Raw genomic sequence first — 15648 nt, 5'->3', positions numbered from 1 at the left:
CTGCTGTTTTTACACTTAGACAATATCTTAACTGCAAAAAAAGGTGGTGTTTTTACTGTGGGATAACTAATGCACATTAGCTATCCTGCTGTAAAATCCTACAGGAAACAAGTTATCTGTAGTTTTTAAACCACAAAGTACCTAGGTGACATCAATACAATATCCCCACCTATTGAAGAAATATGTTAACTTCCTTCCAGTATTTGTAACAGAAAAATAGCAAAAGCAGCAAAGAATCCTGTGGCACCTTATAGACTAACAGACGTTTTGCAGCATGAGCTTTCGTGGGTGAATACCCACTTCTTCGGATGCAAGTAGTGGGTATTCACCCACGAAAGCTCATGCTGCAAAACGTCTGTTAGTCTATAAGGTGCCACAGGATTCTTTGCTGCTTTTACAGAACCAGACTAACACGGCTACCCCTCTGATAGAAAAATAGCAGTGGCATTCAGTCAGTGTGGCTCTTTCTAGCCCTTCCATTTTTCTCACCCTACTTCCCATTTTTGCACCATTTAAATACTGAGGGCATTAGCTTCCAAGAAAACAGTTCCTTTTGCAGGGATAGGAAAAAGGATCATTCTCTGCCACACACTATATACACAGCAATAGATCCATAAACATTTGAACTTGAGATCAACACACGAAGTTGTGCATTATACAGTGGTTACATATTGTTATTGTAAAAGATAATAAGTTATTAATCAACTATGAACAGTAACAAACTGCCAATGATTGTCTCATCCCATGCCGTTTGAAACAATCATGTATGTGATGAAGCAGAAACTGGAACAGTTCTACTGATTTATAACAATGGCAAGTAGCAGCATTAAATTGCTATCCTTAGCTTTGAGGTACAGGTGAGATGATTATAACTAGAGCCCTACCAAATCCACAGCCATGAAAAAGGCATCAGGGACCATGAAAACTGGTCTTCACAAAAAAGACCAGACTTCATGGGGGCTTTTACACTACACTATGCAGATTTGACAGGGGAGATCAGCATTTCTTAAATTGGGTGTCCTGACCCAAAAGGGAGTTGCGGGGATCACAAGATTATTTTAGGGGGATTGCAGTATTGCCACCCTTACTTCTGCACTGCCTTCAGATCTAGGCGGCTGGAGAGCGGTATTAGCTGTTGGCCGGGCACCCAGATCTAAAGCCAGTGCCCTGCCAGTAGCAGCGCAGAAGTAAGGGTGGGAATACCCAGCCATCCTTTCTTCTGCACTGCTGCTGGTGATGGCGCTGCCTTCAGAGCTGGGTTCCCGGCCAGTCGCTCCCACTCTCCAGCTGCCCAGCTCTGAAGGCAGGACCACAGCAGTACAAAAGTAACGGTAACAGTACCGCAACCCCCTCCCCACAAAACCTTGTAACCCCCTTCACAACTCCTTTATGGGTCAGGACCCCTGAAATTACAACACTGTGACATTTCAGATTTAAACAGCTGAAATCATGAAATTTACAATTTTTTTAATCCTGTGACTGTAAAATTGACCAAAATGGCCCCTGAATTAGATAGGATGCTAATTATAACACTCTCCTATTTCACTATCTGGAAGAAGCATCCAGGCAGTTGTGACCAGAGACCTCCCAAAATGGTCAGCAGCCCAGGAGTCTGTTTTCCCCACAGGAGACTCAGCAAAGCAAAGGGGGGCAAGGCGCATGTGTTGCCCTTTTTCTGCCTTGCAAGTCCTCAGGAAGCTGCAGTGACCCCGGGCTCGGGTAGTGTCCCGCTCCGGAGGAGCTGCTGTAAGTCCGGGAGAAGCAGGGGCTCCAGGCCGGTGCTTTGCAGCTGGAGAGAAGCACAAGGGAAGTGCTCAGCCCCTCTCTCACTCTGGGCCACTTTACAGGGGAGCGAGCAGAGCGCTCGACAGGAAATCCGGGGCCTGGCCCGGGCCTCCGCGGGGGAAAGAGACTCGGCGCCCGGCCCAGGGAAGATGCACAGAAAACGTCGCACCCCCGATGAGTCTCGGTATGGGGGAGGGGCAAAGACTGAAGCGGACGCGGACCGGCGGGGCGGGCAGGATCAGGAAGCCGGGGGCGAGGGGTCGCAAACAGATAACCCCCCCCATCCTCCCCCTTTTTTCCTAGGACTCCCCCACAGCGATTCTCCGCTCGCCTATACTCAGCGCCCGCACCCACCTGCGGCTCCCGGCGGCAGTTTGTATTTTACCGGCAATTCAAGCCCAGCCGCGGGAACCGCCCCCAACCTCGTCTCCCGATTCGCATTAGCAGATTCATCGCTCGCTCTCCGCCGCCTACCTGCCATAGAGCGCCCGGGTCAACTCCACAGCAAGGCCCTGCTGCCGGGCGACTCCCACTTGCGGGCAGGCCGAGGCGGGACAGGGAAGGTTACTTAGCCCTGGGCACTGGCCAGGCTCAGCTCGTGTAGAATCTGCGCATACAAATCTGACAGCAGTTTCCGCTTCCGGGAAGTCTCGCGGCGCTGACGTCACTTCCAGCAACAACAGCAAACGTCAAAACTCAGGAGCGAGAAGGGGGCGGTGGCAGCGACGGCGGCGCACAGGCTCTTAGCTCCTCTCCCTCCCCCTTCCCCTCCCCGTGCCCGGTGCTGCCTGAGTCCGTTCCCAGCCGGCGAGGCTCACGCACCAACTGGGCTCGTCGCGGCGGCGGTTGGGATCGGAGCTTGGAGAGGTACGAGGGACCCCCGAACTTGGTCCGTGGGGTCGGTGCGGAGTGATGGGCCCCGCGGCCAATCAGAGGTCAGCGCTAGGGTGGGGCTGTCTGAAAGGGCCAATCCGGATCAGGGGCGGGACTTTCCCTGCCCGGTTGGGTCTGTGTGAGAGCCAGAGGCTGGCGCTGGGAGCAGCGTGACCCTAAAGCTGATCGGAGACCGCTGATCCTCTGCTCGGCCGATTCCTGCCTGCTCCGCGCCGCGCATTCAGTGCCCGCGCCTGCCCGCTCCCTCCCAGCGCACACACGCCCCTTTCACTGCCCATGGGCGAGTAATCCCTCCACCGCCTTTTCTTCCGTAGGGCGCTGGGGGGGGGGGGTGATGGTTTTTATTCCTTTGTTGTCCATGGGCGGGAGCTTTATTGGGGCGGCGGTGGGGGGGGGCGAGGTAGGTGACGATAGGAACAGGCTGATGATGATTCCGAGTTGCTCGGAGCAGCTTGTGTGTGAGTAACGTGTAACCTAGAGTGAGGGCTACCTGGGGTCTCCAGCGAGGGAAAGGGGATGCTGTTGGCACTTTGAATTTCCCATGGAGACAGTGACCGCTGCGACAATCATAGACATGAGGAAACGGAATAATCTTTTAAGTAACTAAAAAAACTTTTTAAAAACTCTTATTAAATGCACCTTTGGCTTCCAAACATAGTTCAGTAGTAATATTAATGATGCTTTATGGCCTGCGTACAGTACTGGAAAGAAGGTGCACAGTGCACTAGCCCTTGTGCTCACCAAGTGGGGGGATTTTCAATTTGTGCTAAGGAACTGGCATTTATCTTGAACCAAAACAGTCACTGATGTGAGCACAGGCCAGTAGCATTGAAGGATATGTCACTCCTGTTTCACACAGTTCAGACAACATGGTATTTCTATCAACGAGACCATGATTTGACTTTTAGTATTCTGCAGCACACACCAGCAATGTAATACTTACCATAATGTAGCACGTAAAAACCATATCCAGGATTGGGGCCTGCTTATGATAGGCTAGCAAATGTATAAATAAATATTAGTGGCTTTCCTCTACTCACAAGGATAGGCCAATCCATCAGCGTCTCAATAGGTAGGGAGGACTGTACAATTTTGAGGTCTTGGAAATACACCCAAACGATTTATTTTGGTATAAACATTGAAGATGGAGACTTTCAAGTAGAAAATTAAACCGACTACTATTTTATACAATACAATTACATTGACTCTTATTTACTGCTTCCCTCAGATGGTTTTATGCCCAGAAATAGGTTCACCCATCATGTTGTAATAGTGAGTTTCTAAAGTGTTCATCTTGATTACTGCAAAACTGAAAATAAATGCTTGATGGGGAAAAATAAGACATCAGCTCTAACAAATGGCAAATAAGCTCTTAGTTACAAATGTATTATATCTTATGGCTTTATGCTGATCAGTTAAAATGTGTCTCCATCTGTGAAATCTGCTCATTTGGTATTTAACTTAAAATACCTATTGTCCTTTATTTTATCATTCCTAAAATGAGTAAGATTTTAATGAAGGATTTTTAAACAAATTTCACCTTTGGTATCTTTCCATAAAAGTATGGGAGTATTTCACAAAGAATCTGCTTTTTTTAATATTCTGTCATACTACTGGATATTAGCCATACTTACTCCCTAATGTGAAATTGATTAGAAGTGATTGTGGTCTGACTTCTGAGGTGAAAAGATTACCAGGAGCACAAGAAAATGTTGACTGGCATTTGTGAATGAAATGTTGACTGGCATTTGTATATAAAAATGCAGTGTAGCTGCTTTTCCATGTTTTATTTACAGCTAAAGGAAAGGCTTTAATCACCTGCAACCAGTATGAACACAAGTATTACCTATAGACAGATAATCCATTTTGCAGAAGATCAGAAGCTAGTATAAAAAAACCTCGGTTGTTTGCCTGGTGGTGTAAAGTCCACTTGATAATTCAGCAGGCGTGATCATTCTATGCCCTATTTCTGATAATGCTCTTTATTTCTCACTTGTAAACCTCTCTGGAATACTCTGACTCAGGTTAAAAATGGTCTTTCAGTATCTTGTAATACTGGAAAAAGTGACAGCTTGAGTTAGCAATCTTCGTTTGTTGGATTCTCCTCACACTTTTCAGAGCCCAGAGGATTCTTCTCCCATGTCCTACTTTCTCCTTTTTCTCACTTCAGTGTTGTCGTTGATCTCTTTCTATCTAATTATTATTTTATCATTTGTTTCATTCCAACAGTATCCTCAGCACTATACAATGTGCAAAAATAAAGATCATCCCTGCTTCAAAGAACTGCAGGGAGGGGTAAAATGAGGAAGGAGAAATGGATGGAAAGAAAAAGTGTAGGCACAGAGAAGAGGGAGTAGGGGAGGAAGAGGGCAGAAGTTCTGGTGAGGCAGACCAAGTAATTACTATTAAATGTCCATTGAAAAGTCCATGAACCGCAGCTGAAGGAATCTAAGGTCCAAGTAACAAATTCAAGAAATCTAGTTTCTATGTCAGGTCGTGAGGAAATGTGGGCTTTACAGCTGAGAGATTATTGGAGTAGGGATGGGCTCTATGGTGGAGAACACTTGCCAGAATCTGACATCTTGTGCCATCATCTAGACTGAATTTTGAAGGATAGCTCAAATTGCCTCAGATCTGTCAACAGCCTGCAAGATTAGCTGGCAGAGTTAACAATTCCAAAATTGTATTTGGGTGGGAGGATCCTGTCACAATGTCAAGACACTGCATCAGAATGTGATGACTTGTCATGACAACACCAAAGCTGTCACAATGCAAACATCACATCACTTCCTCAGGCTCTGTGAGAAGGTGTTTGTGAGCAGCAGCAAATCTTAAAATGAAAGGAGGGGCTTGTTGCACTAACTATTATTAAAGGTGCTTCATGATTTTCAGTTGCTAATAATTTCGTCAAACTTCAACCATTTTGGCTGAAATGCAGGTATCCACCTCAGGCTGAATTTTTTGGGGGATAATTTCAGCCAAATGGTTCAACCATTTCTGATCAAGGCAAGGAAAAACATGTTTCCCCCATGTAAAAAAATGTGGCAACCTTTTCTTTGATCTAGCACTCCCATACTTTGGATCAGGGACTTGAAATTGAGCAGGAATGCGTGTTTTGTGATCTGCATAAAAATCCACCCAAATTTGGCCAAGTTATAATCATCTGAAAAATCGCAGTTTGCACGTGGTCAGTAGAGACTTGGTAGAGCTTAATAGCTAAAATCCCAAAAGAATCCTCACGGAACCCCTCAAAATAATCCATTCTCCTTTCACACCTGCTAGTGCTGACCAGATGCTGTGTGTGCCATCCCCACAGAGTGACTGAGCATGCTCCAGCACAGGTCAATAGGGATTGGAAGGATTCTTCCTGTAATGGCTGCTCTGGGCCTAGGATGAGCATCAGAACTGAAGCCTGTCTCTCCTGCACTGTCAGTGATCCCCCTGCTGGCACCCTGGCAGCATGGAGGAGGAAACCATATATCTCAAATGCACATGGGACAAAAGCCAGTTGAGGGTGAGGAAAAGGAGTAGATTGGGACAAGAAATCTGGTGAGACTGGGACTGGAAGAGGAGGAAAGAGAAACTGGGAGCTGGAGTGGAGGAGGACTAGGACTAGCTGGGCAAGGGGACTGGGAGCAGCAGAGGGAAGACTGGGTTTGGGAGCTGGTGAGGGAAATGGAGGCAGGGGCTAGAGACGTTGGCTATGGGGTAACACTGAGATTGGACAAGGAGCTGGGGGAGTGGAGAGAGACTGGGACTAGAAAACAGTGTGGGGAAAAAGAAAGATCTGAAAACGATCTGACATAGGGGGGTAACTGGGACTGGCTGGGCAAAGACTGGGGCAAGATGCTGGGGAAGAGAGAGATGTGTGGGGGAGACTGAGATGGGATATGGAGCCTGGGAAGGAAGAGAGGGAGGCAGTGGGAGAGGGAACTTTGAATTGGACAGGTTGGGCAAGGGTACTGGATGCGGCAAGGGGAAGAGGCTGGGAGTAAAGAAAGGCATGGAGATTAGGACTTGGAGAGCAAGATCGGGGTGGGGTGACTAGGACTGACTGGAACTATGACAAGGAGCCAAGAGTGGGGAAGAGACCAGATAGGGGCAGAATGGGTCAAGCATGGGAGGAAATAAGCCTGTTAGAACACTCTCTCTTGTAGATTATGAAATGGAACCCAAGATTCCTGAGTTTATATTTTAGCCATGTCAGTAAATATATGAGAAATCCACTGGCAAAGTGCATCTGTCATCCTCCCCTCTAGTACTTGTCCATACAGGGAATTACAATTTACTATTGCTATGATTTACTCCATTAGCTTAAATGGCAGATTAGTTCTAACATCCTATCTTATAGAACTGGAAGGGACCCCAAAAGGTCATAGAGTCCAGCCCTCTGCCTTCACTAGCAGGACCAAGTACTGATTTTTGTCCCAGATCCCTCAGTGGCCCCCTCAGGGCTTAAACTCACAACCCTGGGGTTAGCAGGCCAGTGCTCAAACCACTGAGCTGTCCCTCCCACTGCAGAATGGCTAAAGATTCTAGACATGCTGATGACCATGTGGATGAAAATATGACAGCACCTAATTACATTTCTGTATCTTAAATTTGCTTTTTTTTAAAACCTAGGAAATTATATAAAAGATCCCCTACAGTAAAAGAACATTAGTAAGGTGGCAAAGGCAAACACTCAAATATGAGATGCCTGTGCAACATTAATTTGCCCCCTTTAATTCACTCACTGGGAACTGTGGATAAATATATGAAATACTATATAATGCTATAAGTATACTGAAAACTCAGGTCCTATCTTTCTCAAATTGGGTGTCCAACATTAGTGGCTACTTTTAACTTTAATCTCTCTGTCCATCAGTTCTCCATTTGTAAAATCCCCCTCACATCATGGAGGTGTTGTTAATATAAATTATTTGTGTGTGAAGCACTTATATACCATAGCGATTAGCACCATAGAAAAGCCCATGGAAAAACAAACAAATAATAATTCTGTTTTCAGAGCAGGTTTTGAATTCAATAAGGAATGGGGTCACACACTGAACAATAAAGAGAGAACATGTTGAATAGCTGCTCATTAGCTGAGTACCATTTCCATCGCTGTACATGAAAATCAAGAGTAACAGTAATGTGTTTTCAAATGTATATTTAAACTGAAATATAATTCATATACAGCCACTGCCATTAATTAATTCAATTTTTCTTTCCACTATTTTAACAAGTTGTTTCTATGAACTATAAATATCACTAGATTAAATTTAAAAAAAAAGTCCTTTAGCAAAAGGACTAATCTAGGAAAGACCTGAAATTGATGCTATGAACATTCAGCACAGATTTGTTCTTCTAGAACTGACAGGGTCATCAACATTTACAGGAAGGGCTCCACTAGGTTTTGGGTCACATAACTGATTCAAAGACAAATGCACAGATAGCAGCGAGAGAGAAGTCTCGTGGATTTGAAGACGCAGCTTCACTTTTCTTAGATTTGAAACGTAATTAAAAACTGAATGAGATTTGTTTTTCAGCTGTATTAAATACTTGCCTTCCCAACCCTTCACCAGTTTACTTCTTAAAACCTTAATGATAAAAGGCAGTCATAGTTTATTGCTGTTTGAAAGTTAGAAAGTGAAGATTTGTAATAAAACTAATCCCAGAAATAAAATTCAGAAAACAGCTAGATTTTAAATGTCCTAATTCTGAAAAATTCTAAACAGTTTAATATTTCCACATAAAAGCTTCTTAACCAGGTAAATCTAATTTGTTTCTTCACATAACTAGAACAGCAAGTTGTGTATTTCTCAATTCAATCATATGAAAAGTTTTCCCTTCCTTGATCATCTACTACTGTCTCAAATCTACAACATGGCTATCTATTTACTGAGTTTTACTAGACTGAACAACAGATTAAACCAGCACATAATCAGCTAATCCTATTGTAAAATATTAAGCACCTGTTTTAAAAGTGCTTAATCACAGCAGGTATAAAGTGACACAATCAATTGCATGTATATGAGAAAACAAGCAATTTACTTCCTGCCTTTCTTGAGAGGAACACCTAAGCTTAAAAAAATTTAAAAAAAAACCCAAACCCTCAAGGTTGTTAGCAGCTTCAGTCTAATTCAATAGCAAGTAATGATCACATTTGGAAGGTATACTTTTGAATTTTTCCTTCTTAAAAATATAATATAATTGCAACCATGAAAAAAAAGTGCCCAACTCAGTGCATGTCAATATTTTAAAGTGCCCAGGAAATAAGTGGGTTGATGGGAAGGGGCTTATCCAGGACTTTCTGGAGAATTTACGTTTCATTTAGAAAAAGCAAGTTTTTAGTCCTTAACCTTGTAATAAAAACCTTCTGAATGTGGAAAGAATATAAGTGTAAATATATCTTCCTCACTCTGGAGGCAAATTGAAACCAGAGGTAACAACTGCTTAAGGCCTAAATCCTGGTCCCAGCACACAACCTAGACAGTTGTGTTACGGAGCTGCTCTGGGATGGAGGCCATCCTGAGGGGTGGAGTTGCTCAGTGGCTATTTATTTCATGGTGAAGAATAACTGGTGGCTCTGTACAGCGGCAGATTCACCAACTCTGCTGTTTCCTGTCCTAATTTACAGAGGCTCTGGAGCTGAGCTCTGTGGTGCCTTGTAGGCTATCAGAACCATGTCTCCTCTCCTGCTGCTGCAGTCTAGTGGAACTCCATTTGTTTTGTGGCCACAAAGGAGAGGGAAGGATTGACCCTAAGAGGCATTAACTGTTTCCATTAATCTCTATACGGCATTGCTGCTGCTGTTTGTATTATAGTAGTGCCTAGATACGCCAACTGAGATTAGGGGTCCCCTTGGGCTAGGCACTGTACGTGTACAGGTCTTAGAAAACTGGTGTGTTTCTGGACCGGTGGGAGACTACACAAGGGGCTGGGGATGGGTGAAATTTGAGCATCGGCAGCAAGTAATTAAACTTGCAAAAATTGTAGATGCAAATGTTAGAGGCTCTTTATGTTCAGAACTTCTGATGTCTTTGTGAGTGAATAGATTACTATGCTAACAGATAAACAGTAATGTTAAACTTAAGTCTTAAGCCCATCGAAGTCTAATAGCCTCTTGTAGAGTCTAATATATCCCCGCCAGTGTATATATGTAGTGACTGGATCCTCTGAGAATATCTTCTGAACTTTAGTTCTTTGAAGCAGGGATGATCCCTCCCTCCATCAGTGTTTTTTAGCCTTCTAAAAGCACCCACTCCCCACTAAGATGTGTATATATAAGAGAGAGCTGTTTATGTAAAATGAGAGGTTTAAAACAGAAAAAAAATCTAAACAGAGGTTCCAGTAGAAATAGAAACCATTCAAGAGTTCAAAAAGTAGAAACAGGCAGAAATAAAAACCGAAGTAGTTTGAATATCCCACTTTTGCAAACTTCTAAAACAATTTAATGTTTTAGTTTTGTGACCATTAACCTTGTTCTCCCTCCACCTTCTCTTTTTGTTAATTTCCTACTAGTTACATTTCTAAGCTCTTTTGGAGCCATTACATCATATGTCTGCCCTTAATATAACAGATCCCTGATCCTGATTTCCAGGTGCTACCTGAATATGAATAATAACAGCATGCATGTGAGCTCTTACTAGACCCGTGTCCAAATGCACAAGTCAGTTCAGATATGTCTTGTGTTTTTGTTTGTTTGCTTTTGGGTTGTTGTTGGTTTTTTTTTTTTGTGAGCCAGCAACAGGAGACTGCAGAGCTCAGGAATGAGTGCTCGTTAACTTATGTTCTGCTATCATAGCAGAGGTATAAAAAAAAGACTGTTTCACTAAAACATACTAGAATTCAAAGAACATTCCTTTGCTTGGGTTGTGAGTTCAAGTGTGGCCTACTTTGTGAGTAACTACTTTCCTATCCCTTTGGTTAAATACAAGTTATTACTGAAATATTTGTCATTGAGATTTAAGTGTCTAGTTTAGAAGGTTCCTGAATTAAATTTCAGAATCTTCTGCATTTACTATACACTACAACATAACTAACTAGAAATAAGTAAGAAAAGACATCACATACACAGCTGCTGTACATCTGAGATGCTGGTAAAAAGAGGGCACAGCCTAGTACAACTTTGGTTGTGATAAAAAGAAAGGCTTGGATGCCTTTTGACCAATGTCTTGTGTTGTGATTAAGATTCTCTTTAGTACTGGAACATAAATTCCACATTAAAAAATGGAGTCCTCAAGCCACCCTTTCTAAATCTCATGATATTTAAAACTTGCCATAGAAGAAAATTGCAACCTTTAAAAAAAAATAACTTGTTAGCTAGGAGAGTGAAGGAAAACAGAAAATAACATTTTCTAGTGTTCAGCCTAGTCTGATTTTTAAGTTTTGTAAGCAAAAGGGCTTCTATCCCTTTCTTGGAAAATTGTTCCACATCATAACAGATCTTACGGTCAGGACGTTTCTAAAAATTCAGCCTACATTTTTCTTAGCTTCATCCCATTACTTCTAGCTATACCCCCTTTCATCATCATCAAATAATTTCACTATCCATGGTGAATACATCCTTCAAATATTTGTAGATCTTTACTATGTTTCTCATCTTAATCATTCCTTAGTTCTTCAAAGTTTTTTTCACATTGATTAGCTCTTCTAGGTTTCTTCAGACTCTCCAGCCTAGCTATCTGATAATTGTTTTTCTGTGAACTCACTCCCATTCAATATATTTTAAGTAGAATGCCCAGAATCAAGCACACGAATCCAGGTGCAGTCACACCTGAGCTACACTGAGGCCTGGTCTACACTACGCGTTTAAACCGGTTTTAGGAGCGTAAAACCGATTTAACGCCACACCCGTCCACACTAAGAGGCTCTTTATATCGGTATAAAGGGCTCTTTAAACCGGTTTCTGTACTCCTCCCTAACGAGAGGAGTAGCGCTAATATCGGTATTAACATATCGGATTGGGGTTAGTGTGGCCGCAGATCGACGGTATTGGCCTCCGGGCGGTATCCCACAGTGCACCACTGACCGCTCTGGACAGCAATCTGAACTCGGATGCAGTGGCCAGGTAGACAGGAAAAGCCCCGCAAACTTTTGAATATTTCCTGTTTGCCCCGCGTGGAGCTCTGATCAGCACGGGTGGTGATGCAGTTAAAAATCAAAATAAAGAAAGAGCTCCAGCATGGACGATGCGGACGTGATCGCTGTAAGGGCAGGCAAATCTGTTCTATCAGCGCTCCGTTACAGAAGACGAAATTCAAAATCATTTTTTAAATATCTCCAGACAGATGCCATAGCAGGGACTCAGCGCACTGCTGCGTGACAAGCGTAATGGAAAGCCAAAGAATCAAATGGACGCTCATGGACTGGAGGACTCAAGCTATCCCACAGTTCCTGCAGTCTCTGAAAAGCATTTGCATTCTTGGCTGAGCTCCAAATGCTTCTAGGGTCAAAAACAGTGTCCGCGGTGGGTCAGGGCATAGCTCGGCAATTTACGCACCCCCCCACCCACCCCCGAAGTGAAAGGGAAAACAATCCTCTCTTGACTCTTTTACATGTCACCCTATCTTTACTGAATGCTGCAGATAGACTCGATGGTGCAGCACTCAACACCAACATCCTTGCTCCCCCCACGCTATGGCTGGCTGATGGTACAATACGACTGGTATCCGTCCTTGTCATCAGCCTATTGGCACATGGGGCAGTGCAAAAGGACTGGTAACCATGCTGACTAGCATCTGTCAGGTCGATCAAGGGCGCCTGGTCCTAATTTTTCCTGGTAGATGGTACAGTATGGCTGATAACCATCGTCGTCATAGCAACAGGGGGCTGAGCTCCATCAGCCCCCACCCTTCATGTGTAAAGAAAAGATTCAAGTGCCCCTGAACTAGCAGAGGGATGCTGGGCTCCTCTCCTACACACTCCTTACTGTCCTGTCTGGACTATCATAGCAGCTGGAGGCTGCCTTCCACTCATATCTCACTAACAAGTCACTGTGTCTTATTCCTGCATTCTTTATTACTTCATCACACAAGTGGGGGGACAATGCTACAGTAGCCCAGGAAGGCTGGGAAGAACGGAATCAACAGGTGGGGTTGTTGCAGGAGCACCCCCTGTGAATAGAATACAGCTCATAATTTCTGCAGGATCTGACACAGAGCAGCTGTGCTCTCTGGTTCTCTGATACAGTGGTTCTCTAGTACACTTGCCCATATTCTAGGCAGGACTGATTCTATTTTTAGATACCAAAAAGGAGGGATTGACTCAGGGAGTCATTCCCAATTTTGGCTTTTGCGCCCCTGGCTAAGAGCAGCCAGGGGCACTTATGACAGCAGCAAATGGAACAGTGCAAAAGGACTGGTAGCCACGATCATCTTATTACCAATTTATGGATTAGTAGACATGGGCGGCGAGTTCTATGGGCCCGTGGAGCCCAGGCCCCACCAATAATCCTAAAGGTGGGCCCAGCTCCAGCAATGTTTGGGCCCCAGGCCCTGTGCTTTGGGGGGGTCCCCGCGCTGCCATGCCGGGCGCTCTCACCTCAGCGGCAGCTCCCGGCAGAGGCCCCAGCAGCGACTGGGCTCACAGCCCATTGGCCGGGAACCCCAGCCAATGGGAGCTGCTGGGGGCGGTGCCGGAGCTGCCTGGCCGCGCCTCCACAGCAGGGAGGGGGAGCGAGCTACCGGCAGCGTCTGAGCCCTGGGCAGAGCAGCAGCGGGTCTGTGCCTGTCAGACAGACTCAGCCGGTGAGCTGTGGGGGCAGCCAGACACATGGACACAGCCGGGTGGGGCGTTGGTGGGGACAAACAGACACAGCCAGGGGGCTGTGGGACAGACAGACACAGCCGGGGGTGGTGGGGGCAGCCAGACACACGTACACAGCTGGGGGGTTGTGGGACAGACAGACATAAGGACACAGCCAGGGGGGTTGTGGCACAGACACACACAGCCAGGGGTGGTGGAGACAGACAGTCACAAAGCCATCGCTGGTGGGGGGCGTTGGTGGGGACAAACAGACACAGCTGGGGGTGGTGGGGACAAACAGACACAGCTGGGGGTGGTGGGGACAGACAGACACAAGGACACAGCCGGGGGGTTGTGGGACAGACAGACACAGCGGGAGGGGGGGACAGACAGACACAGACCGGGGTTGTGGGACAGACAGACACAAGGACACAGCCAGGGGGTTGTGGCACAGACACACACACAGCCGGGGGTGGTGGGGACAGACAGACACAGCCGGGGGTGGTGGGGACAGACAGACACAAGAACACACCCGGGGGGTTGTGGGGACAGACAGACACAGCGGGGGAGACAGACAGACACAGCCGGGGTTGTGGGACAGACAGCCATACGGACACAGACAGGGGGGTTGTGGCACAGACACACACAGCCAGGGGTGGTGGGGACAGACAAACACAAAGACACAGCTGGGGCGGTGGTGGGGACAGGCCGACACAGCTGGGGGGTGGTGGGGACAGACAGACACAGCTGGGGGGGGGGGACAGCCAGCCAGACACAGCCGGGGGGTTGTGGGACAGACAGACACAAGGACACAGCCAGGGGGTTGTGGGACAGACACACACCAGGACACAGCAAGGGGGGTAGTGAGGACCGACAGACAGACACAGCTGGGAGGTTGTGGGGACAGACAGATGGAGCCGTGGGCAGGGAAAGGAGCAGCAATGGGCACCCCGGGGCTGGTATAAAATACACAGGATGGGGGGAGCTTCCTGAGGGGACTATAGCAACACCCCCCGCAGAGCAGACCCAGGTTGCAGCTGGCTCTGCCCATCACAGCCCCCTGCCCCACAGAGACCCACACAACCCTCTGTGCCCTCGAGAGACTCCCAATGACCCCTGTGCCCCTGTCACTCCTCTCCAGAGAGCCCTCCCCTTTGTGCCAGCCCACTCCCCTCCCCCACTGCCTCCCCTCCTCCAAAGCTCCCTACAATCTCCCCCTTTGCCTTCCACCCCCCAGCCCAGCCCAGCCCAGCCCATTCCATTGGCCGGGAGGCTCCCAGTCTATTGGCTATCAGGGCCCACGGGAGCTGCACCTGAGGCAGGGTGCCTGCTTACAGATGCAGACCTGCCTGGCTGTGCCTCCACAGCACAGGGAGCGGGAGCCACAGGTGAGCAAGCCCTGGTCATCATCACAGGCCCAGTAATTCTCTGGATATTTAATTTCACTGAGGCAAAATGTGTGCAATTTTATGGGTTGAATGATTGAATGACATAATACCCACCTGCCCGCATTGTCCATCACTAAGTCCAGTAATTTTGTCAAGTGTTTGTTGCACAACATGGTGGTGCCTACCCCTACCTTGTGCTTCAGGGGGTGATGGGGTCCAGGGCAGCCTGTTATAGAACTACCTGATTAGTAAGTGGATATGTTGGCTGGCATCTTTTTTTACGTGTTTGCTCCCCCTGACGTTAGAACCTGGCTACACCACTGGGGAGGGGAGCTTCCTAGACCTGTGCAGCTGGGGCTTAGGTGAATTTTGTGATACTGTGCCCCTCCCCAGCTACCACCCTGCAGTCCCCACTCCTGCACCATGCTGGGCAAGGGGCAGCCCCATCCCCAGTGGCAGCAGGGGAGGCCACACGTGATGGCATCCTCCCCCCTCGGTACCCACCATAGGGGAGGCGAGTGGGCTTTCTGGACCTGAGAGGGACCTAGGAGCATGTGCAGTGAACTGCGGGGGAGAGGAGGGGTCCCTCCCCTGGAGCTTGCTGCTGCCAGGGAGGGTGGAGGGGAGTCCTCTTTGGCCCTAGCCCTGGGGCAGCCTGTCTGCACCCCAAGTTCCTTATCCCCAGCCCTGCCCCAGAGTCCTCACCTGACAGGAAAAACACACAACTTAAATTTGGTGGTCAGTTTAGAGTATCATAGAATATCAGGGTTGGAAGGGGCCTCAGGAGGTCATCTAGTCCAACCTCATGCTCAAAGCAGGACCAATTCCCAACTAAATCATCCCAGCCACG

At 46.8% G+C, this 15648-nt stretch overlaps 2 protein-coding genes across 12 annotated transcripts in view; one reads left to right on the top strand and one right to left on the bottom strand.

Annotated features, from left to right (window-relative positions):
• CEP44 (centrosomal protein 44) overlaps positions 1–2436 on the bottom strand; it is a 41129-nt gene extending 38693 nt beyond the window's left edge. For 4 of the 10 annotated variants that reach the window (XM_039541383.1, XM_039541384.1, XM_039541386.1 and 1 more), the window contains exon 1: positions 2260–2436. Coding sequence is in view for 2 of the 10 variants with exons in the window: in XM_039541391.1 (XP_039397325.1) it covers positions 2171–2238 (68 nt within the window). In the remaining 8 variants the exon portion in view is untranslated. The other 6 variants (XM_039541388.1, XM_039541382.1, XM_039541391.1 and 3 more) reach the window with 6 other exon arrangements.
• Positions 2437–2470: 34 nt separating this feature from the next.
• Positions 2471–15648, top strand: part of FBXO8 (F-box protein 8) — a 31232-nt gene continuing 18054 nt past the window's right edge. The window contains exon 1 of one of the 2 annotated variants that reach the window (XM_039541393.1): positions 2471–2720. The gene's annotated coding sequence lies outside the window, so the exon portion shown is untranslated. The remainder of the gene's footprint in view (positions 2721–15648) is intronic. The other variant, XM_039541392.1, reaches the window with a different exon arrangement.

The sequence above is a fragment of the Mauremys reevesii genome, linkage group 5, assembly GCF_016161935.1.
Source record: "Mauremys reevesii isolate NIE-2019 linkage group 5, ASM1616193v1, whole genome shotgun sequence".
NCBI lineage: Eukaryota > Metazoa > Chordata > Testudines > Geoemydidae > Mauremys > Mauremys reevesii.
This window is presented reverse-complemented; position numbering and strand designations above follow the sequence as displayed.